The sequence below is a fragment of the Pyrgilauda ruficollis genome, unplaced genomic scaffold (genome assembly GCF_017590135.1).
Source record: "Pyrgilauda ruficollis isolate IOZ18807 unplaced genomic scaffold, ASM1759013v1 scaffold9, whole genome shotgun sequence".
In the NCBI taxonomy this organism is placed as follows: Eukaryota; Metazoa; Chordata; class Aves; order Passeriformes; family Passeridae; genus Pyrgilauda; species Pyrgilauda ruficollis.
The window spans coordinates 8035223-8060672 of record NW_024531043.1 but is presented as its reverse complement, the minus strand read 5'-3'; the positions used below and the strand labels follow the sequence as shown (position 1 = coordinate 8060672).

General features: G+C 42.9%; 1 protein-coding gene across 1 annotated transcript in view; it reads right to left on the bottom strand.

The window, feature by feature from the left end:
• The window catches only part of GALNT9 (polypeptide N-acetylgalactosaminyltransferase 9), a 126099-nt gene that overhangs the window by 52546 nt on the left and 48103 nt on the right, over positions 1–25450 (bottom strand). Inside the window, exons 4-6 of the mRNA XM_041488777.1 lie at positions 24994–25168; positions 14733–14930; positions 7542–7659 (exon numbers count right to left, since the gene is read on the bottom strand). Coding sequence (XP_041344711.1) covers positions 7542–7659; positions 14733–14930; positions 24994–25168 — 491 coding nt within the window. The remainder of the gene's footprint in view (positions 1–7541; positions 7660–14732; positions 14931–24993; positions 25169–25450) is intronic.

Here is a 25450-nt window from a genome sequence, read left to right as displayed (position 1 = left end):
TTAAGAGCATCTTGAAATTTTATGGCTATAAGTATTTTAATGAAGTTTTTTTTCTGTCTCTGCTTGGCCAGATAAGGATCTGGTTCCCTGTTCTGGCTCCTCTAAGAGGAGGTGCCAGGTTTCACTCCTCTGGGAGCTCTTGGAGGGAGAAGCACCCACTCACCTCTCACTGCTGGCTAATCTGCTGCTGCCTTCTACACAAAATGCTCTTTCAAGCACAGTGTTAAGCTGCCTTTTTTCCATGTGTTACACACAATGCAGATAATGATAAATTTGGCACCAAGGAGTGGACCTTTATCCAACAACACAGCTACATGCATTAATCCTTCCCTGCTCCTGCTCCTCAGCTCAGAGGTACCTGTCACACAGGTCAGCTCAGCATGCTCTGCCTTATTCAGGTGACACTAGTGCAAGGCTAATTATTAGTCAGTTAGAGATTTCTTTAGCAGACCAAAAAAGGTACAGCAAGAAAATGTCACATCACCTTGCAAAGTCTTTCAGGCAGAATTAAAACTGAGCCAAGCAAACATAGGCCCCACAACTCTTAACCCTCCAAGCCTACAACTCTCAAAGATCAGCTCTGTTACCCTTATGCTCCCATGACAAAAAACCTTCCACTTGCCAGTGGTGATGACTTATATATTTAACATCATAAATAATGGTGACCTGAACACTCCTGCAAGGGTAGCACCTCAGCTGTGCATTTAAATATCTACAGCCCCACCTCCAGACCTGCACTCAGCCCGGAGGAGCTCAGCCCTAAGGTTGGAAAGCACTTTCCCAGATGGGCTCATTAGCCCTGGTCACTGCCCAGGGAAGCAGTCCTGGTGTGTCCCACACATCCACTGGCTGCTCCTCCAGAACCTACCCAGGCTGCTGGGCTGGGCTGGGGATAACCACACAGGACACTGCTCCAAGCCAGATCTTTGCTCCAGCTGCAGAAATTTGGGCTGAGGACTCCTCCCGTCTTAAGAGCCTTTTATATTTCCTAGAGATTCCTGATTAAACCTCTTATCCCCCAAAAAATGAGAACCAACTGGAGAGCTACTCGAAAAGTCAGTTAGGAAAGGGGCATCCCCTCTCTCTGGGAACAGCTGGTATTCTGGGTCACTTTCATATCTTGGGGTTTTTTTGTGTGGAAAAAGGATGCTTTCCACAGAACTGGTTTTCTTTTTTTCTTTTTTTTTTTTTTTTTTTTTTTTTAAGATTTCTGAGAGATTCAAAATGGTTACAGAAAAACACAAAGAAATCTTTTGCCAGGTGTGCTGGGACCAAGCTAAAGACTGACAGTTGGGCACCTCTGGGTACAAAACAACCCAAGCCAAGCTTTCAGTCATCAGCATCAAAATTTAGATTTCTACAGACCATTTGGAGCTCTGGACGAGCTGTTATTTTGCAACACAAAACATGTTGTATCAGAAAGTTTCTGAACAGCTGTAGCTCATCTCTAGTGTTTGGTTCAGACTCGTCATTAGGCAAGTGAAACCTATTTCAATCTCAATTAACACTCTCCTCTTCATTTTCCCTCTCTCCCTCTCATCCAGTTCACACTTGCCTCTGAAGAGGAACACATGTTAGATTGAGATCAAACCTGCAGGAAAGGGGCTGAGAAGAAAGTGGCAAAGACTAAGGAACAATTTTTTTCCCCCTCAGTTCTTTTGCTGTTGATCTCTTTCTGAAATTTCCAGCCCTGTGCTTTGATAATGTCCTGGTACATGAAAGAGTTTGTAACACAAAATGTTACACTCGATGGAGCATGATGTGATACTGGAGCCAAATGGCCAGATGCTCTTTTCTGAGCCATTTCCAATGCTCCCACTTTAGAGAGTGTTTTTAAGGGTACTCACAAGCTCCAGTCCTCTAGTGTGCTGGCAATTTCATGCTAGAGCACCACTGGGCTGTGTTCTGATGAAACCATTGTTTCTCACGCAAGGTTAAAGTTATCCTTATTTTAATAAAAAGAAAAATAATGAAGAAAATAAGGAACAAAATAAAAGAGTTATAACATATAACATTATAGTTAAAAGAAATTGCAGACAGGTAGGGATTTGGGTTCTATCCCCAAAACCAGGATGATACATCCCATTAAAAGTACAATTAAGACTATATTAATAATTTGGTCAGAGGAAAACCCAAGTACTCTTAACTTCATCAGAAGAGGCCCAGGGCCATGTTTTAGCTGTTTGGCTCTGCTTTACACTGCTTGCACATCCTGTTCTTTCATGTGGGGAAGACCCTTTACAGAGGAAACCCTCTGCTTTGAAACGTGGCTGAGGTCAGACCCAGTGCTGGTTATCCCTGCAATCAGCCCATCCTCAACTGCTTTCCCACCATCTCCCTGGATCTGTTTTGGGGTGGGGATCTGGCCTCAGGGCTGGGATCAGAGTCCCTGGCACTGCTGACAGCTCCCTCCCAGTTGAGAGCACAGATATTGCCCTCTGCAGCCCATGGAGCTGGCCACTGCACACATGGCCAGCCACCAGGGGTGACTCTGGGTGGTTTTGGACACTCCAGGGCTCAGCAGGCTGGGGTTTAACACCTGCAGGGGCTCCTTCCCTTGCCACAAAGTCTGTCTCCATTTCCAGAACTGCTGGACACAAATGCCAAGCCTGATCCCATCCTGCCTGATCTGTGGAGCTCCAGAGGATTCAGGAGATGCTGAGCCCTTGGATGTGCTGAGGACCTGCCTCATCACTTATGCTCATCAGCACAGAGCCAGCTGCTCCAGTTCCTGCTCTGAAGAGGAAAGGGAGCTGGGAATTCATGGAATCCAGGCACCACGACTTCAATCCTTTCATGACTTCTTCATGCCTGGCTCCACAAGCTTAGCATTCCTTTACCTTAGGAAATACCTAAGAAACTGCTAAATTAAACTGGAGATGGAAAAAGGGGACACCTTTGCTTACACACTTCATCTGGAGGGTGAGACCTGGGAGATTTATCACTGAGATCTTTGCAGCCTGAGCGCCGGGGCAACTTCCAATAACAGCAGATTACATCACTTGCCAGGATTTTGCTTAGGCACTGTAGAACTGCTCAGAAACACTTTAATAGCATTTAACTTCATGCTGAAAATGCTGATTTATTGCACTCCAGTGTGAATAGGCATGTCTAAGGACAGAGCACACTACTTTTTCAGATGTCAGCAACTGTGGGGTTTTGTTAACATCGTTCAAGTGATTAAACGTCTTTGAACTAAAAGGCTTTAAGACTTTTAAGTCAAAACTGAATTAATTTATACTAAAAAGTACAGCTTGGGAAAGGTCCAAATAAAAATGAAGTATTTTCAGATTCACCATAATAAGACACTTTGATTAACCTCTATTTTTTGTGCCATTTTCATTTATATTTTACCACAGCACATGTGAAAAAATGCTGGAATTTTGAGTAACTCACCAAACTGAGTTTCTATTTAGCTCCAAGACTAGGGACCTGGCCTCATGAATCACACAGAGCAAAAAGCATTGTCCAGAATTCAGAATTAAAGTTTGCTATACATAAACCTTGTGACATTTTTATTACAGCATACCAGTCTGGAATCTGCATTTAAAACACTGACTGCTCAAAGGAATCTAAATCTCTTTAGCTAAAGGTAATAAAATGAGGTCAAAAATTCACTACTCAACAATCTACCATTAGCATTTCTGCTCAGAAAAAATGTAGTTCATCCATTTTTAAAGAAAGTAAAGGCAGGGCATATAACAGAAGTTTGGAAAGTATAATGATGTGCTTGTGTATGGAAGTCCATTAGGAAACAAGCTTAATTTCCTCATCAAGGAAAAAAAAAATCATCTGCATCATGATTTTTTTCACAGTACACACAGTACCTGTGTAAGCCAGAAGTGGGACTGCATTTCTGTTTACACAACCCATGGTTTCAGCCTGGCCTCCATCACCAACTAAATCACAACAGCAGAGAGCACAGAGGGTCTGAGCTGGATCCTGGCTGGGATCAGCTCTTTCCACTCCTGAGGAGCTCTGTGCTCCCACGCACGTTCCACTGACAGTGCCACAAAAGTGGCCAAACTCACCTGGGACACACCTGCTGGTGCTGACTCAGTGCTACTGAGAATAAAGCAGCCTGATGCTGGCCATAAAAGAAAAGGAGTTTTGTTTGCAGTTATCAACGTGGCAACATATTTTTTTAAAATTTCATTTGTTTGGATTCTTAATGGCGGAAACAGAACTTAATTTCTGCTGCAGTATCCTTTAAAATAAATGCTTGATCTCTTTCCACCCACTATTACAGCTGATGGGCACAAAGTAAAAAGAACAGCAATTCATTCACCTTATCACTGGAGCACCAGAGGAAGAGAGGGATCCTTAGTGCAATGATTAATGACTCACTATAAAAAGATGCATCATAAACTGCTTGTATTAGGTTAAATCATAAACTAGGCTTTTAATGTTTATATGATCCCTTTCTAAATAATTAAGTGTGTCTGTAGCTCCCACTAGGAATGGAACTCACATGATGCTTGCAAAGCATGCAGTTTCTTACAGGGTCATAATTTGGGACCCTCACTTAAAGGGAACCCTGTCTGCCTCCACATTCAAGCACTGCTTGACTTTCTCTTCCTACTGGGACTTCTCCCTGTACTTACTACAGGTCAGGGAGACCATTTGATGTTCAGGAGCAGCAGATATGATCTACCCTGAATTTAGAGTGACTTCTTCAGCCTGTGCTCATGAAGGGCAGCTCATCCACAGAGGAGGCAGCCAAGACTGGATGCTGTAATTTCCTGTGTTTAGGTGCTAATAATAACTCCCATCAGCTTCAGTAGCTGGTTGGAGAGCAGTGAGAGAATAGCACCATTTGTCCTAACAGTCCCCCAATTTATCCACCTTGTGGTGAAACTGCCACCTTTGAAAAATACAGTACGAGGTGACATTGTGTAAGGGTCCATCCATTTCCTTACTATCACAAGCCTGCAAATGTGTCCATCTCCCTTTTATTTCCCAGAACAGCTGGTGCTTTTTCTCAACCAAACCAGAATCTCCCTCTCTTGGCAAACAGACATTGGCTTCAGTGTGAAGTCACCCCATCAGGAGAATGGTGCAGCTCTAACCACCATTATTTACTCAAAAAATAATAGGAGTTTAAAAAAGAGCTGCAGAGCCAATACTTTCAATAGACATAGCAGGCAGCCCCAGTCTGTTGTTGCACTTCTTATTCATATTCAATACAGAAAATCACTTAGGTTAATGATTTAAATATTTCCATCTATGGAATTTAGAAAAGGGCAAAGCCAACAGTGGAATACCCAAGATCAGGATTTTTTAATAAACAATAGATTTCATGGGAATTAGCTGGGTTATCAAACAGTATCCTCCCAAATCAGTTCATTAGTTTCACTGAGTTTCCCTATTTCACTTTATTAAAACAATTTAAACAAGGGTTCACTAGATGCAATGTAATCTATTTCAGACACTCCAAGCCTAATCCCTTTTCTCTTAGCAGTTACATGATAATAGTTTTCAAAAAAGTTGAAAAGGATTATTGTTACAGCTATTTCAAATAGGGACTGTTTTCAGCCAAGCATGGGTCACTTTCTCTACATGTTTTTATTATTATATTAATTTTTGTTATTTACTTATTCATTCATGTATTCCTTCCTTTTTCTGTCTTTCATTGCTTCGCACAAGCAGTCACACATGGTCAACAGATCCCTCTGGCAGGTGGAGGGGAGGCACCAAATATCCCTGCATGGGTCACTGCGCCAGGCCTTAGAAAAAGTGATTTTTTTGCAATTTACTTGAAGGTTCTGGAGTTAAAAAAAACCCCCAACTTGGTAAATTCACAGTGGTTTTATAAATAGCCTAGAGAGAAGGGAGAAGGTTCCTGTGCATTTTCACACTGTTAGTTTCTGACAGCTCTGAAAGACTCACAGGAGGGGATCACACATAGGATTTGCAAATGAGGAGGCAGACACTGTATATTACTTACCAGGCTGGAAACACAGACTAACAGACCTGTGCTATGGACACACAGCTTATTTCACAACAAACTCATACTCATACTCTTGTATTTTCATACAGCCATTCCAAACAGTAGGGTTAGCATTTCTTATAGGGCAAAAAAAGCCCCCAACCAAAATAAAACCCAAAGAAAAAGAGCTGGTTTCTAGATCCAAGCTTTCTGCAGGCTTTAACAGGTTCCCTATCCCTGAAAACCCATCCTCACTCACCTCAAATCCTTGTCTCTTCAAGCAAGTGCCATTTCATAATCCTATTAAAACCTTTGCCTCTGTTTACCAGGAGCTCTAATCGTACTCAGCAAGTTCTCCTGGCCTAAGGAAGAGCGACAGCTTTCAGATTTCTTAGGAGGCTTATTCATCAACCACGCCAGAGTTTTGCCAGAGTGTTCAATCTATTCTGGGAGCAGCCATGTGGAAAAAGCTTCAAACAGCTCAAAGCCCTGCACAATGATAAAGGAAAGCTCACACAATCCTGGTAATAGCCTGACCCTCTTAAGGAAAATTGGATGATTTGTGGTAGCAGTTTTTCTGTCCCCTATGTGAATTCTGAACCTTAAAGTATAAGCAGTGTATTCACACAGTCCCATTACAAACCCCATCCCTCTTGCAATGCTGGAATAACAAATACACACCCATATGTGAAAATAAAGTCTTGCTGCAGTGACCTTCCTCCTCAGTCCAATGCTGTGAAGGAGTTTGTAGCCATTTTAGAAAAAAAGAAGAGCCAGATAAAGAATGGACTAATTTGATGTTCAATGTTTCACCACGAGCAGAATATATGCTTTAATGAGCACATTACATGCACCAGGGACATGTTACTGGGAAGCAGGGGATAAAGAGTAAAGGGAAAATAATTAAACAGTCAGCTTTATAATGAGGAAACTCTGTTCATGCAACACTAAGTGGCCTAATTTTCAAATGCTAAGGAAAGACATGTTCCTTGGGCTTCAGGAAGACTTGCTGGCAAGTACCACCTTGAAACCAAGGGCAAGGGATCACAAGTATCAAATCTCCTTTAGGTCCAGGCCACAGGAACTGGTATTCTAAAGTCATCTGTCCACACTTCACACTGACCTGTCCAACAGGACTGAATACCTGCACCCTGTATTCTTATTCTACAAGGAGGATCCTTAGAGTTGTAAAATATCCCAGGATTCATAGTGTGTGTATGATGAACACTACAACTGACTTCTACCAGCCTGGCCTCAGTTTTCTGTAGGTGTTGCATCTGTAGCGAACAAATGTACAACCCCAGCTAAGGGCAATGAGCACATGGAGACTTAGAGTGGCTGTTTGCACCAGGAAAGATACTGGGAAAGGGGAAAACCTTTCTCTTTGGGCTCAGACACTAACAGGATAAACCAATAAAGCATATTCCTGACTGTTATCAGTGCTCTCAAGGCTCAAAAGGCCAGGAGCATTCATTTCCTGGCACTGTCACTTCCAGATAGTGCTGCAGCATCAACTACTCCAGCATGACAGCCCATCAGTGAGACAGCAGCTCTGCTGGGCCACAAGCTCCCCAGCACTCTTTGCACATGCACAAGGCTCTCTGTTACTCACTCTCATGCCTAACTCGATGTTTTCTCCTCCATAGACCTCCATGCCAGGGTCCAGCAGGCCAATCTCACCAAAATACTCTCGGTCCACCACAAAAGAGCATCCAATCATGGCTGGTGTCCTGCACAGAGAGATCAAAGCAAAAAAATTAAGCCATTCATTAGCTATTACAAACTCCAGCTCATAACAAATGTACACAGATTAAACAGTTCTTAGTCTTCAAGTTTACATTCTAAATTTACCTATTAGCATCAATCACATGGCACTTCATATATGCAAGAAATTCCAGTACTTCTCTATTTGGTGCTGTAATTTCTGAAGATTTTCTGTTGAATCATTCTCTAGTTAGAGGTGGTCTCAAAGCTCTACAAAAACCACACAGGGTCCTGGATACTCCTGGCTGGGCACTTCCATCATCAGCTGATGCATGTATTTGTCCACCAGGATCTCTGCATTTATAAATCAAGTTATTTGATAAAATGCATCTTCCTGATTATATTTCCCAGAGCCAAGCCTGGAAACAGATTTGCCTAAAAAAGCTGAGAGCTCTCCTGTACACAGGATGAGACATATCCTATATACATCTTGATTTCACATCTTGTACCACTGAAAAGCATATCTTAGGCTAACAAGGAATAAATTTGATCTTGGAATAAAATGAAAGAAGGACACAACCAAGGTAAGGAAATTCAGTACCTCTGCAATGAAATAAGCCTTGGAGGGAATATTTCAGGTGTATTTTTAAAGTTTTACCCATGATGAGAGAAGGAGATGGCAGGGAGAAACACACACCACTTTCTTCATTTTCTTTTTCATTTATTCAAAACAAAACACAGGCTTCACTGGATCAAGGCATCACTGCTTTACAAAACTAAGATGCCAGTTTGGGCTTAGACTCATTCTTTTTCCAGCCCTGTCTCCCCCACAGAAACCCTCTGGAGGCAGCTCCTTACAGCAGTAGGATGTTCCCATGAGGACGTCTCCTCCCTTTCTAATGAGGAATGGCACTGCCAGGCTCTGCAGACTGCTCTCAGGTGCTGGAATCTCTCTCTCTGGGGGATGGATTGCTGCAGCTGTAGGCTCTGTCCATTAAGACCCTGAGTTGTTAATTGAACGGGGGTGGGAAATACATTTCAGATGCAACTACTACAATAATCATCACTCACAAACGAATGCCACTGAGGACTGTCTTTGCAACTCCATCTCTCCCTTCTAGGGTTTATTTCTTCTCATTATATATATTCAAATATAGACTTCACAAGCTTTCACAGCTTTTCCAGGAAAAAAAAAAAGTTCTCAGGAGTGAGCAACAACAGCAGAACAATGACAGAAAGAACCACATCCAGCTTTTATAATTTTATACCGTGTCACACTGGCATATAACAAACACTTTTAAAAAAATGTGCTTGAATTAAACTCAAGGCCCTCACTTGGCATTAGAACTGGGTTGCTCCAGTACCTGAAATGCACTGGTACATCCACCACTTCTAGTGCAGTGCAGCAGACTTATCTTGAAAGCTGGAAATGGCCACATGAGCAAAAGCAGCTGTGATAGCACCTCTTACCCCCTGCTCACTGCCCAAGGGGCAGCACAGGAGAAGGTGAGTGCCCCCAGCACTTCACAGATTCAGGGCACAAGATATTAACCTGCTTTATATAAAACAACCTTTTCCCTCAATCATGCACTCTCTAGTAAAACAGAGACACTTCTGGAAGGAGAAAGCAGCAATTAGAAGTGTACTATTTTTTTACCACCACCTCAAAGGTGTTGTGAAACTTAATTGATCTGTGGAATATTCTTTGACACAATGGAGGATGTTATAAGGATTAATTATAATCTACAGCAGCACTCAAAGGATAATGTGGGAAACACAGCAAAATGGGTTTTGCAGCTAAAAGCGTAAAATGCAGCCCAGAATTGTATTGATTCTGCACTGGAGAAAGATACAGCCTAGTCAGTTTGGGGGAATTACCTGACAGCACTGCTGTAGCAAGGGAGACATGAGAGAAACATTTCTGTGGGTAATGCCCTGGGAAAGGGAAGAAGCACAGAGAGGTTTCTGGTGGTGAACTCTCCCTCCCTGCAGCAGCAGCAGCAGGAGAGGCTCTGTGTGGGGAGGGCAGTGCCTGCCATGGGATGGGGCACACTGGCCAGGGGAGAAAGGCATTTGCTGCAGGACTGAGTCAGGACTTTTGTGTCAGTGAGATCCCCAGGAGCACAGCTCTGCTGGTAGAATTCCAGCTGTGCTGGCACCCATTTCTCCAGCCAGGTGCATCTCCCTCCTTTCCCTTTCTGAAGGGAGGTGCCTGGGGGCTTCATCAAGAACCAGTGAAGGAGAAAGGGATGGGGACTAAACTGCATGTGGTACAGTCAGTCTTCCTCTGCCTTATGCATCTTTCTCCCCTGCCTTAAGGTCAGCATATATTTATATATATTTATTTATATATACATATGCGCACAATGCAATCAGGTCACATTTGAAACAGTTTCCTGAGCAGCCAGCTGCAATTTCCAGGAAAACTGACAAACACAATAAACACATAAATTCAAACACAAATAGAACCATAAATAAATATACAAGCATAAATGTATATATACAGGCATAATGAGAGAGACAAGGAGTTTCAAATGACACAGAACACATCCTGTCTCTGAGTGTTCCACCTCTCCCAGCAGGATGTTTCTTTGATTCAGGTTCTTAAGAGCACCTCAGCCCTGGTCTGACATGTAAGTGGGGAAACCTGCATGGTACCTGCAGAAGTATTTCTATTTTTCTTACAGCTCATGTCTTCTGCAAGAAAGAGTCACACCAGGCCCCAAGAACATAACTCAAGAATAGATTTGCTGCTCAGAAGAAACAGGGGGAAAAAAAGACAAGATGACAAGCTAATGCTCATCTAGAAAGGCAGAGCAAATACGGATGCAGAACAACTGTCTGATGCCCTGTGGAAGTAAATTTTTGGAACAGGCGGGACACCCATCAAAACCTGGACAAATAAAAGCAAAACTGCTTTGTTACAGGCTCCTGTGAACCAGAAACTGAAAAGATGGCTATGAGCAGTCAATAAACACTCACCAGTTTTATTATTACATGGCAGCATGGTTTATAATGAAAGACTTTACCTCCTGAGCTCAGGTGGATTTCTTCCCAGAGCAGTGAGGGCCCAGATTGGCTTCATCATTATTGCTACTGCAGACCAGCACGGGGCCTGACTTGCACGTGAGATGGGCACACACAGTCTCAGATAGAAGCAGCAGCACAAAGCACTTCACTAGGGGCACATCAAGCTCTAATTTATGTCCATGAGCAAGGCACTGGCGCTCTCTGGAGCAGCTGATGCGGTGCATGTACATGCACATCCCTACTGGTACCAAGCTATGGCATATTAAAGCAGTAAGTGAGAACATATGCAACAATGAAATGCACCACTGCTGCTGGAGGAAGATAAAATGGAGAGCTGTGCAGTGCTTGGCTGGGTCAGGCTGACTAATGACTCTAATGTTAGTGGCTGCTGATCAAGAAATCAAATGCAGAGCAGTCCATCATAATCACAGCAGGTGAGGGAAGACAAGTCAGAGCCAGAGTTCAGAATACCAGAAACCTTCCTTGCTGTTCCAAAACCCAGGGAAAAAAAAATACAGCCTGCATTAAAAAGCCCAGCTTGTTTCAATGCATAGTCAAATTCATTAGAAGCCCTCTGAAACAGATCCTTTGTTACACAGTGTGTTGCCAGATGATAAGGACATTTTTGGGCAGCGTGTTCGCAGGAACACGAATGGAAAATGACGTGATGGACACAGTGTGTCAAAATAACAATCCTCATTTAAATCTTCACTTTACAGACGTCTTCCATCTCAAATGTCAAACATGGAAAATGGATTGCCTGCAGAGGCCAACTTGGGGAACATCAATTGTTCTGAAGTTCAGAGTATTAATGTGGGGGAGGAAAAGAACTGACTTTAAAGTGCATCAGAAATCTTTATAGAATCTGACACCTTGTTCTTGCTATTTCTTTACCTTTGTTAGCACTTCAAGGCCACGTCCCCTTTGTCACTTAGCTCACAACAGCTGATGTGGCATTTCATGGTGCACACTGGACATGACTGCCCATGAATGACCCACTGGCATGAGGAATAGTTGCTGCTCTTTCCTAGCAAGGCTGAGTAGAATCACACCACTGTCAGTGTTCAAGAAATTAGAGGATCAGGCTTCAAACAGAAAAAATTCTTAGGAAAGAAGCACATCTGTTGTGTAGTCCCAGAAGGAAACAGGAGTTGGACCCTGTTTTCCAAATGCCTCACCCAATTCTGCACATTGATGATATTTATTCATACAGTGCAAACAGGAGAAATGCCAGGGCTCTGATCCTCACTGATACCAGGGTACACATGTTCTTTAATGCTGAAAATCTCTAATCCTTTTGGAGATCTGGCAGAAAGTATTCAGCTACATCAACCACAAAACCAATCACAGGGTTATTTGTTACCAGCCTTCTCTTTCACAAAACACACACAGAGGCACAAACCAAACCCACTGCTTGCTGAAAACAGGGTCAAACAAAACCTTAAGAGGTACAGTGGTAGCAAGGACTAAATGGACTTGCAGTTTCCATGCTGATGAGCAGCTTTGCAGTGTTATGAATGCACTGGACAGACACATGGATTCAAACAGCACCAAAGTGCACTGTTTCTGTCTTGCAAAGTGGACTGAAACAGGGATCATGGTTGCAATATGTGATTTGGAAAGCTGGTTACAAAACCAAAACCTGTACCAAACCAAGTCACATATGTAATTTTTTAAAAAAGTTTGCTCACTAGCCTGACTTTGCCTTCCTTTTGAAAACACACTTTAAATATTCCACAGCTAGTAAGTTCCCAGCATGACCACTTTCAGATCTCATTCCTAAGGACAGACTTCCTGATTGTTTTCATCAATAACACTCACACAGTCACTCTTTCCACTACCATAATTACACTGGCAAATCACTTAAAAGCCACAAAATCACATCATATTTCCACAGGCAGGAACAACACAACAGCCAAATGCTTTAGCAAATCCATCCAGGTGCTACAGCTTCAGAGGCCCCTCAGCACACACTGCAGTGTGGCCATAAAGGGGATGCCCTGCTCTCCTGAATCCCTGCCTTCAAAGAACTTGTGCCCAGGGAGACATGGAAGTGTTCATGGTTCCATGTGGATATCTCTGCATTTAGGGCATGGAATTGTTAATTTGTGGAAGAGATGCTAAGGCGGTGGCAGTGTGTCAGTGCTCCTGATATTTGCCAGCCAGGGTTGGATGTTCTCCTCCTCCTGCTGCTTGTCTCATTGTCTCTGGGCAGTTTATGCACTGTTGAACTGGAGGGTTTCTCCATTCAGGCTCAGAGTAAAATCACTGCTCTTGGGAGCCAGCTACTCCTGTGCATCAGATTTTAACCCTGCTCAGTGCTTGAGTTTGGATTTGTTCACTCCTGTGTCAGCCCAACTCAGTGCCAATGTGGCACCAGCAAGAGCCTGAATGTAAATCTGATGGAAGTCCATGGGAAATCAGGTCCTTTATTGCTGAGGTTTAACCTCTTAGTTCAGTCTTATCTGTTATGTGATCATTGTCTCCAGAACAGAAGATACTAAAATACTGGAGCAATCCATGGGAAAATTACTGCAATGATTTCACATATAAATTGTGAGTCATGAAGTGCACAAAACCTTTCAGGAGTGAAAGCTTTGGATGATTAATTTTCCTTTATCAATAAACTTTCTCAGGGCTGAGTGAAACAGGTATAAAACATCTGCACTTTTAAAACAATGTGAGGCGAGCAGGGCATGTTATCCAGGAAAACTGATTTCCTAAGTAATTACTTCCCTGCTTATTGAGGTTTCAAGACAAGCAAAAGGTCAGTGATGATGGACTGTGCTGTCCTGCAGTAAATAAGGTTAATATTACTGTATAGCTCTGTTTTGCAGTCACAGAGCATGAGAATGAACCTGAGTACAATTTGCAACACTTGCTCAAATACAGATTAAAATATTACTCTTCATGAGGGAAGGATCCTGTGAGGTGGCCCCATCCCTCTGGTCACTTAGAAATGTGATCAGTGTGTCAGTGTCTTTTCACTTCCAAAAGACCACTGGCATTTTTTAAGGTGGTTGTGTTGTTGGAAGTGCTTGGCTGAACTTTTCAGGATCTGGCAACTCAAGCTTTGCACTGGAAGGGAAGTACATCAGCTCCTCTGCCAGAGCCCACACTGGGACCATACAGAAGAGTTTTGCTTTAAGATGATGCCAATATACATGAAAATGAAGATGACTTTAAGCTGGTAATTTGTGTCCTTCTTAAGAAGACTTAAAAATAAGAGCATCCTAAAGTGCATACTTAGGCTTCAAATTTTTTAGCATTTATTTCTGGAGTTGGTAACAGCAGTACCCTTTATCCAGCACAATATGTCCCAGAGGAGCTGTTAGACGAGCATCTGCACTGGAGATGAAAGGCTAGGAGATGTGAATTTTCAAATGGAGGGGAGAGAAAGCCCTTTGCACATCAGTTTTCCCACTGTAACAATTCTCAGAAACACCTTCACAATTCCTGTAATGGCCTTTCCTCAGAAAATTCCATTTCTGTAATGTACAATGTTCTCTTGTAAGGAAAAGTAAATTGACACACTGACTACATGGTCTGGTGTGGGTTTGTTTTAAAATTCAACCAGAACAGCCTCATTTATAGTGAATATTTTTGCCCCCGATGAGGGGGAGAGATGAATGCATCTGACTCCTTCTTATCAGAAGGCTAATTAATTACTTTATTATACTATATTATTCTATACTACATTACATTACATCTAAACTGAATCTGCCAAGCACTCAACTGCACTCCACTGCACAGAATCTCATGACTGTCAGCCAACAGCCCCAACACACACACAGGACAGGCCAAGAAAACAAAAACCATCACTTTGGGCAAACAATCTCCATATTGCATTCTACTTGGGCACAACACAGGCACAGCAAATACGATAAGAACTGTGTTTTCTTTCTCTCTCTGCGGTTCAGAGAATGTGAAACCCAGAAATATTCTTGGGAAGAATTGTGCCTTGCTTTTCTCTGTGAAGAGAAACGTGGCTACACTCGTTCACCTAAATTCCCCCCCGGCAGACGGCCGAGACGGAAACATCAGAAGTGACAGCACAGGGGAGATTTACCTGATGGGAGCTGACTCATCCCCTTTATCAAGCCAGTCCTGTGGTGGGATTATGTACATGCACCAGAGCCCCCAGTTGTAGCCGTGGGCCGCGTTGGCGTACTGCTGCACTTCGAAGGTGTTGTACTTGATGTTGTCGATGGCGGGCAGGATGATCCGCTTGCGATCCTCCTTGATCCGCGTGAGCGCCGGTTCCGCCCTGAGAGCAGTGAGAACAGCACAAGGTTTGACAGCCATCCTGTAATCCCAGGGCATGCTTTGCAGGCTGATAAAATGAGGTTTTCTAAGGCTGTGAGCATCAGCACAGTGAGATGGAAAAGGCAGAGCAGGGCAGGGAGAGATGGGGTACAGATCGCAGCCACACGCTGCAGGGCTGCAGCTGGTGTGGGACACTGCACACAGCACCTGCACAGGAATTACCACCTCTGTGAAGCTGTGCCAGGGCCTAACAACACAAAATTCGACCAAATACTTATTCTGAGGCCTGGAGATTGTTAATTCATTTCACAATGGAGAAATGTTGAGAGACACCATCACCAATAGCAGCTAAATGGTCTCCTACTGGCTATACCACCAGGATTTCTGGCAGCAATTAAATACTGGCTGGCATGGCCTGAAGAGCTAAACACACACCAGGGGCTGCAAGAATCTGAAGGTTACTCAAAGATTTTAATCCCGTTTCCCAAGACTGACCCCATCACATCTAGTTTGAATGACAAATGTGGCTGCATTATGCCTTCTAAGACCTCTTTGGTGATGAGAAGATTTCAGGTGCCAGATGGTGCAAAAGCAGCAAACTGCAGGAAATGTTCAATCATTTCAAAAGGCTTTAAAACATCAATGTGCTTTCCACAGAAGCTACATCCCAAAAGGAAAGTAAAAAGCTTCATTGCAAACACTCATTTCTGACCAAGGTAGTCTGAGTTTGCTATGAGTTCACAGAGAATCTGATCCAAAGAGGTAGCAGACTTACACAAGGGTGGAAATCATTCCTCAAAGCAGTATTAGAAAGAGCCACTGGTTCACTCCTTTGTGTGTTTCTCCTTGAAATGTGCTTTGAAAATTTTGCAGAGCTCTCACATGGATCTTTAAGGGAATGGTGGTTTGCTGCAACTCACAGAGGTAGGAGGATTTGAGCATTGATCTTTTCTCACTTTCTTTTGCTGTTGGTCAGAAGACAATTACTCCTTTGTGGTTTCAAGTGTTACCTCATATTTTGCCTGTTACCATAAATGTTCTTTTAGGCCAGCAGAAGATACTGTACATGGTTCAGACTCTCAATTCATATGGGTTTTAGGCCACACTTGTGCACCCCCACAGAGCCAGTGTGACCTACCAGATCTGGATAAGCCACTTCCATTATTAGTATGAGATTATATTTATGAGATTAAGCCTTTTAAAAACCAGTGGGTGGGTAGCAGAAGAACTCTTGCAAATCTGACAAAGAATGGAAAAATGCAGAAAAGCTGAATCTGCTTTGTACTTTCCATCATGTTATCTCTGCTCAGCAGCAGAAGAAAATACAGAAGGCTGGACTTGCCATCACTAGTCTGGTGACTCCATGCCTGGACACAGTAACCCTTGGGTATAAAGCTCTCCTTCTCCCTCTAAACTCTGAAACAAAGGATTTTGAAACACCAGACAACAGGTATAGGTGTCACTCATTGTTTGCTTGACTCCCATGGCTCGAACAAATTTATTAAGTCTGATTTCCAGACCTGCCCTGCAAAGCAGGAAAGCTGCTTGCATGCCTTCTGAAGCAAAAAATCTGTAACTGGGTTTCCTTTGCAAGAATCCAACTCTGTCATTCACTACTGTCTGATTCTGGAAGCAGGTCTTTGACAAACAAGGAAAGACTGGGAGTTTTCCAAACTACTTTTATCTCTCTTGGTGGGAATTCTTTGGTCACCAAATCCTCAAGTCCCCAATTAATGACATGTTTATGTTGATACAAAGCAAGACTGTTCAATCATCATACTCAAAACTATCCTGGAGGCTCCATGTCCCTTCCACAGTTCCTCCTGGGGTGCTCATTTTCCAAGTATTTTACTTTGTAGGGTAGATTGAGATTGTGTAATAGAAAAGCTGAAAGAAGATAAGGATTTCTTCTCCCTTAATGTCAGATACCTGCAGTGGACCCCCCACATGCACAGTAATTGCCTCAAACTTTCATTCTCAGCAGAGAGAGGCAGAGGCTGGCACTTTTATAGTCAGATGCTTCTCATAATAATGTAGACACTGAAACTGGGTGAGATTAATAATGTTCCAGAGAAACCTATTTTGAATATAAAGGGAATTTAGCCTGCTACTTTGCAACACATCTTAAAATTGGACTGCTGAAGTGTATCCCAAATAATGGTTAGAGAAATAATATGAAGAAAATATTCAACAGTCACACTAGTTTCCAGCCCTTAATCATATTTGTGATTGTGTTAATCCAATGCTTGAGTCTTGAAAATGCTAACCTGGGACCTAATTTTCTTCTTTACATGGAGAACAATCCATTCCCAGCTCTGGAGCTGCTCTCACACAAACTATCACCAAACTACTCCTGTCACTCTATACCTGAGGAATTTCTGTGTTTTCCCATTTGTGTGACTCACATTTATTACCACCTGACCTGGTGTTTTGCATCTGAATGACACAAGGGGGGGATCTGGAGTGTAATACAATAGCTGGGGTCAAAATACATGATGAAATTCCATTACTTTCTATCAACCTGTTGATGTGAAATCACAGATTCTGAACTTTCATGAAATTTAAGGCACCTGTCTTGGTGATGGATGTTCTGTTTAAGTCCCCTGCACTCAAGAAATGTAAATATTTAAGATATTATTGCTTCAACAAGAGTTGATTTCTCTACCCTCAAGTAACAGATGAAGTCAAGTGCCATGCCATGGTTATGGAGTCAATTGGTATGAAAGCAACTGCTGGAAGTTCATATTCTAAACCTCCTGTCTCACCCATGGAGGTGATTTCCTAGCTCTCTTGGTATCCAGATGTGTGGAAATCACATCCCTGCATGTGTTAGGAGCAGGAAATATTGAGTATCTGGACAGACTGCACAGCCACCAAATTTCCAAAATATTTTCACACCCACAAGTAAGAAAGTCGGCTCTGAGTCACAGATAGAAAGAGAAAATCCAGGCCAGAGCTGTTCTCCTAGCAAAAACGCAGAATGGAGAGCCTTTTAATTAAACATTGCACACCTGAGAGATTTCACAGCCTGTCCTGCCCTATAATAGACAGCAGAGAGAGCAATGGGGTATTCAGAGGCTCAGCCCAAGCTCATCTCTGTGAGATGTGCAGGAACACTCAAATCCCAGACCCTGCCAGAGCCCTCTCCCTGCCAGCACTGCTGGTGGGCTGCTTGCCTGCCAAGATCCCCAGGTAATGGCCAATAAAGGAGGACTGGGAGTTTGAACAGGACTGGGCAATGCACTGTGTTTGCATTGCTTATCTTGAGTAATCCATGGAATAGGAGAGGGTTTCATTGCTATTCATGGCTAGCAAAGCCCAGCCTCAGAGTTATGCTGAGCTGAGCTGCACATTCATCAAATCCTTTGTCAACCTTCCTGGTCACTCTGGCTTTATGTAATTGCTTCAGATTATAAAAATAATTATGATTAAATCTTTCCAGGTAATTTCTAAATTTTTTTTCCTAATTTCAAACTGCTACTTGTGTAGATTTACACCTCCCCCCCCTCCCCCCCCGACCTTTTTTGGACACCAGCATTCTTTCCATGTTTTTTTTTTCACTTTGCCTTGTTTTTTCTGCTGTCCATCTGCAGAAGTCAGGTGCTTCTGCCAGCTCACAGGACTGAAAGGGTAAGAGGGGAAAAGGTTGCTGCAGTCTAAGGATGTCCAACACACTGAGCTGATGAGCTGCAACACGTGCTTGGAAGATTGCCTTTCTACATGGCCACTGCTGGCAGCGAGGCAGGATTCAGCCCTGCCTGATTAGGTGCATAAGCCAGATTTGGATTTTGGGATCCATCTCCATTTTTCATTTTCCAGTGCAAAAATATTAGGTTCCTAGTTTGCATCTGGGTCAAGGTACTTTATGGGCAAAGAGCAGCATGCATTGTTAACAAGTTATTTACTGGAGCAAGAGGGAAAGTTCTCCCAGGCATATTCATAGACACTATGGATTTCAGTAAACTAAATATAATCAAAAGATTCTGCTTTAAAGGTAGTGCTTCATATCACCCAAGTGGGGTTTTCTTTCCACTTAATAAAAACCAAGCAGACAATTTGGACTGGAATTGAGTGACATGTGAAGATCCTCCCCCTTCCATCCTCTTTAAAACTAAGTATTTGTCAGTGTCCTCCTCACTCTCTGAATAGATTGTTGGTAAACAGATAAAACCAGAAGAGAAAGGACAATAAATTTAGTTCTCTTATAGACTCCACTAGGCTAAAGGGTATTTCAGTTCAATTTTAGTCACTTTGATTTGTCCAAGTCAGTTGAGCACATCACTAAACAGCACATGCCTTCAATGATTTTGCCTACCAGTGGAAAGATTTCTTCATTAACAGCGGATTTTCCAAGGTGTTGAGCACCCATGATGACTTTATTGGGAGTTCCAGCAATGCTGGTTCTGTGGGATTCAAAGAGTAAATGCTTCCAAGATAAACATTGGAGGTAGGAAGAGAGTTGGAAGACAGAATTTAAGCCAGAGTATAGAATAAGCCTGTAAGAAGATTGAGAGCAAAGGCAGGGGCCATACTGTGATCACATAGGCCTCTCTAATCCTACTGTAAGTCTATCTCTGAACATATATGCATTTTGTATTTAACACTGGCTTGATTCAGAGCAGCTCAAACCCCATGGGAAACCACAGCAAACAAAAACTCTGTGTTGTCTTACATCCTTATCAGATTGCTGGAGAATTCATGCCAAAGGGAAAGGCTGATTTGTCACAATGCTAAAAAGAACAGCTTCTTCCAGATAAAAAACAGATAAAAAGAAATTAGTAATGAGCTCCTCGGTGCACATGATAATATAATTCACCTTTTTAAATATGTAAAAACACCTGCTGGCTTCAAGCAGACTTTTAAAAAGGCACAACGTCAGAATAAATGCTCACAATCCAAGGGAATCCACATGCATGCCACAGGCCAGATCCTCTGCTGCCCAGCTCTGGCACTTCAATGGCCTTCACAGCTTCAGGGATGCTTTGCTAACATGCAGCACCTGAGAAGCAGACCTTACCTTCCAGTACTTAGAATGGCTGTACGAGCATTTGTCAATAAATTCCCCCCTGCAGCCCAAATGTCACTTTTTCTAAATTTTTTCAAAAGTTAATCCTTTCCTAAATGGCAGGAATTGCACTGGGAAATGTCTCTCCAATTCTGCCCTATCCCAGGTGGGTATATACCCTGATCTCTGGGTTCTTTTGAGATAAACATGCCTCTTTTTTTTTTTTTTCTTCTTCTTCACCATCACTATCCTACTTTTTACTCCAATAAAAAATGAAGAACTAACTAAAAAAAAAATCCAATCTTCTTTGTCCTGCTTTCACAAATCAGAATTTCCTCTTCTTGCAAGCAGTTAGAGAAGAGTTCTTATAAGACATAAATGAAAGACAACGTGGTCTCATCTGCTAGATTTTATGGCTCACTGGATTTAACACCATATTTTACTCTGGCTCTACCACTGTCAGGTACCATGAAGTATAAACTTAACAGAGAAATGTAAGAAAAAAGAAAGCTGTGTAAACTGAAAGCTTATTTTGCATGATTTTGCACGCTACCTCACATTTCACTGACAATACACATTTATCAGATGCAGACAAGCAGATCTACTGACATAACATAATTCTTCACTGAGGCCATCTGCAGAATATTTAATGAGGAATGCCTTTCCTGTAAAGAAGTGTTCACAGAACTAAAAAAGAAATCAATTTCATTCTCCCTTTCTCAGTCTCTAAGAGAACTTCCCCATCTGTCCTGCCTGACATCTCTGTCAGCATTCCCATGTGTCCAGGGAAGTTTCAGCCCCATAGTCCCCAGCTGGAACAGAGGGAACGCAGCACCAACGCCTGCTGGAGAGTTAAAGATCAGCTCTTTGGCTGCCAAACCTCAATGGCTCTTTTCTGCACCACTGAAAAGCAACGAGGGTGCTTCAGTGAACATTCTAGGTTGAGGCAGATGAATAGTTGAAGCTGCTTTTCTGGTCCATCCTCTGCGTGTAGGCTGGCACCCTGCCATGGATCCCAAAGGCCCACGTGGCTTCTGCTGCATGCTCCACTCAGATTATATTGGTTTTCTATGAAAAACTTGTATTCCATTACGTTACCAGAGTGATCCTAAGGCTGTGGATGAGGAAGAACTCCCTTAACAAACACACGTCCTTCCCTTTTCATTTGGGTTTTTCCGGTCAGCCTCAGCCTAGGGATGCTCAGTGAACCATATCCTGAGCATGAGAGATGTGCTTGAATGCTCCAGAGAGGAGAGAGACTGCACAGGAGAAGGACTCAAAGGTAATTTCACCTCCACCACTTCTCTCATTTAGAAGGAAAGAGCCACCTGGACCTTGTCATGTCCCCAAAGAACCACCTGAACTGGAAAAGGGGGACAGGGAGTTTACCTGCAGGTAGAGATTGGCTTCCAGTACCCTGCATGAAAATGTTACCAGGGAGCTCTCAGGGGGACAAAGACCCTGTGGCTTTGCCCCAGGACAGCACAACCACGTCTCTGTTAGAGAGTACTTGGGACAACCAAAGTCAGCAGAAGATTAGAAGGAAATCAACTTCCCTTCTCCTTTACACACCTTTTTGAGAATCCATTGCTTATGGCCACCACAACAAACTGCATTACACCTTACAGTATAAAGTAGCATGTGCAAAGTATCATCCACAGGCCTAGGGATCTTGATCTTTAGCTCTTCGTAGTTTATTAAAACCAGTTTTGTATATTTTTAAAACACTGGCGTCTTCAGGGATTATCCATAAAGATGGGATGTGTGTGACAGAATCTGATGGATATTCAACTTATATTTCATGTTTTCTTTCTCATGTCAGGCTCTGTCTGGCTGGTATGTTGAAATCTTTTGATTAAATCCTCTTCCTTCACTGCTTCCTTATTGAAACTCACCCTTTGTCTGGCAAAATTTTAATTACTACAGGACTGCATAACTCCATTCAGTGCTCTGATAATACCTCTGTGATAGGAGCAAAAGCAATTCCTAAGATAGAATGCAACTATAATACTCTATCATTATGTCTTCTTTTATGGCTCCTAGCACCCTCTTTATGGCTGCTAATATATTGTGGTTTCTGCCTTTCACGTACCGATTTCTGCTCTCCTTCACTCAATGTGTCCTTTTCTCACCCAGAGAATTAACACCCTATCTCTGTAATCTCTTTCCTGCTCCCAGACATAATGTAGGGAAGGTCTCTTCTCCTTCTCATGTTATTCTTTCCCATCTCTCAAAGACAGGGGTTTGTACAATGCTCTGCATGTTCTGCAACACAATCAGCATCCAGGATGTGCTGCTCTGCTCTCAGGGTGCCTGGGGTGCCTTCAGGCACGCTGGGTGAACCTAACCCAAGAGTCAGAGCAGGAATGCTCTAATCTTCAGAGGACTGAAGGAAAACTGAACTGAACAAGCTTAACTACACCCCCAGAGAGGAAAGCAAAGCAGCTTTTCCTCCCTCTTGGCTCTGCTGGGTTGCTGACTCCCATTGACACCAAGTAACCATTAAAAACAGGCCAGGTTCTACTCCAACAGGACAGGTAGAATTTTAGAAATGAAATGTACACATACGTTACCCTGTAATTCTAATTTAAAATTCCACTTGAGAATTAATAGCAATGGCCTCCCTTTCAGGCAGTCCTCTCCACTTCCACTCTCACAGCAGCTGTATTGGCTCACACTATCAAAAACCTTAAGGGGAACAGGTCAGTTGAAAATCACTGCTCTGAGATAACATATTTCTACACCCGAGGAGCCAAAAAGCAGCAATTAAGCACAGCAAAATAAATAATTCAATAGCTAATTTGACCTGCCAGGTTGCAGAGTATTTTTTTATATCCTACCAGATTGTAATTTAGTTTAGAAGAAGTGTCCCTGGAGAGCTATGCTGTGAGAGCCCATAAAATGCTATAGTATGATATCAGGCAAAAAGCCACCTGTAAATGGGCCACTATTGTTTAAAGAAGTTTTTTTTGTTGTCAGTCCTGCATATTTCATGAGAAAGTGATGAAGTCTTTCTTTGATTCTTTATGAATTAATCTGCCAACTGATTAGGCAGGTAAAGCAGCCATAGATTGGGAAACTAAATTGCACTGCAGGCACTTGACTTTTAGATGGAACACAAACCAAACAGAAAGCTAAATGCTCTTTTCTGTGGTAAAGGAATTGGCTTGTTTTTAATTGCCTCACAAATAATCCATAGACAGCTTTTAGTGGGAGCAATCCATGTGGCCTCTGAATACATAAATAAGCATTGAAAATGGGTGGAAATATTCAGGCAAGGTGCAACTTAGTGGGAGAATAGAACAGCAGAGCCTTAACAGGAGACTCCCACCTGATTCCTGAGTTTGTAGGGCTGTGGAGTGGGGGCAGTGCTAACCTGGTGGGAAAAAATAGAGCAGTCCAGATGGAAGGACTTCAGTCCCTCCCAGTCAAAGGAGATGAGATGAAAATGGAGATGACAGGCAACCCCATGTGCACAGGTGGACAGAACTAAAACAGGAGGAGTGGCAGGAGCAGGGGTTGAGATGGCTCTGAGCAGCCACAAGGGTTGAGTGGAGCAAGAGGAGAAACACCAGCAGGGAACACTCTGAGCCCACAGGTGCAGCTCTGAAATGAAGGGGCACAGGAGCTCCTGGAGCACGTTTCTGTCCCCACTGATCACCGAGTGCCCCACAGCAGGGCCAGAGCCTGGCTGAGACCCGAGAGCTCTGCTGGAAGGAGGGTGCACCAGGCAGGGGGCAGAAAACACAAACCTTTTGTCTTGGATATACACACTCTCATTTACTGAGCACTCCAGGTTCTTGCTCTGCTGATTTCAACCCTTTCTGACATCAAGGCGAAGCAGTACAGTAAAAAACCAAACCCTAACAAACCCCAAAGCAACCACAAAGCCCTTTTCTGCTTACTGACACCACTGCTGATCTTCCCTGAGTACAGTACCTCAGTCAGATCTCAATGTCTTTATAAAATGATAACAAAATTCTCCTCAAGCCCCAAAAAACTGCAGCTTGGGCAGGACAAGCACTGGGGACAGCACCCAGAGCATGCTGTCCCCAGGCCCTGATCCTGTCCCATAGCTGGTATTACCCTAGAGGAATGTTTGAAAAAATTTGAAAGATCTACTTGCTTTAAAAGCAAATAAATAAATTAAACCAACTCTTAAGCTTCTAGAAAATTACTACAGCTGCTATTATAGTCTAACATAGTCCTAAGGAATAAAAATGCGATGATCATAAAACAGGTGCACTACAAGACTTATTTTATTGCATCTTCCATTTTATAAAGATATTCATGAACATATAAAAATAAACACTCTACTCCTTTGCAATTAAGTTTCTCTCTAGTTGTAAGTACAGCTATTTTTAGTTTTAATTTGAGGATATCTCCCAGAATTGCAGAGCATAATCATTTCCACCATAACTCTGCATCATCATTATCAAATACCAGCCTATCTTTGGAAAATGCATGTTTTACATGCTGAAGGTCCCAGAAGTCCTTTTGCAGCTGATGGTACAGATCAGCTCCTACAGTCCCAACTTCCAGTAATGCCAAATATTGGCCACCAAGTGGTGCTACAAAGGTTTATTCCAAATGCAGTTCTGGCCCATTAAACCAAAAGGCGATGGGGAAAGTCATGCTAATTTCAAGCCCTATTAAAATTGCAGGCAATAATTTAATGTTTCCCTCAAATGTAAATGCAAGAAAATTTATGAGGAAATCAGATTGGTATTCAAGTTTTTAAGAAGAAATGATAGAAAATGACAAGGAGGTAAAAGAAGCACTTGAAATCCTCCAGCCCTGAGCCTCCTTAACCATGACTCCCCATCTGACTGCTTTGGGATTTCACAGCCATTGTGGTTCCAATTAATTCTCTCTCCACAGAGCCATGCTAGACCAGGCACAACAGATTTTTTTACGGCCTTGCAGCCATTGCAGGAGCCTGTCAGCAATGCTGCAATAATCAGGAGCACAATTCAGGAGTGCTTGCTGAGGTGATCCCTGCAGCTGAGCACAGCCCTGTCCCAGTGCCACTGCCCCTGTGGGCACAGCCAGCACTCACCAGCCAATGTTGAACTCCACGTGGGCATCAAAGAACCCCACCACAGGGGATGTTGCTGCTTTCCAGCCCTGGATCCTGGCTCGGATCAGCCCCTCGCGTTTGTTGTTGCGCACGATCTTCACCAGGCCTGGGTACCTCTTATGGACATACTGGTCCAGGTTAAACTTCAGCTCCACTGCAGGACAAAATCAAAACACACACAAGCATTTAGAATCAGAAAGGCCCTGCAATGTTGTGTTTATTCTGCAACAGAAAGGGAGAGGAGTCCTTATATATTCCCAAACCCCTGGTGAGTCTGACAGATACAAACCCAGTACTGCAGCCGAGGCGTGGAGCAGTTCCAGTGGTTTCAGCCCAGAGAAATTCTGCACACACCAGAGACTTGCCCAGCTTTAATATGGCCTGATTTATTTGAGTGTCATGTTGAACAGTTAGTTTGTCTACATATTTTTAAAAA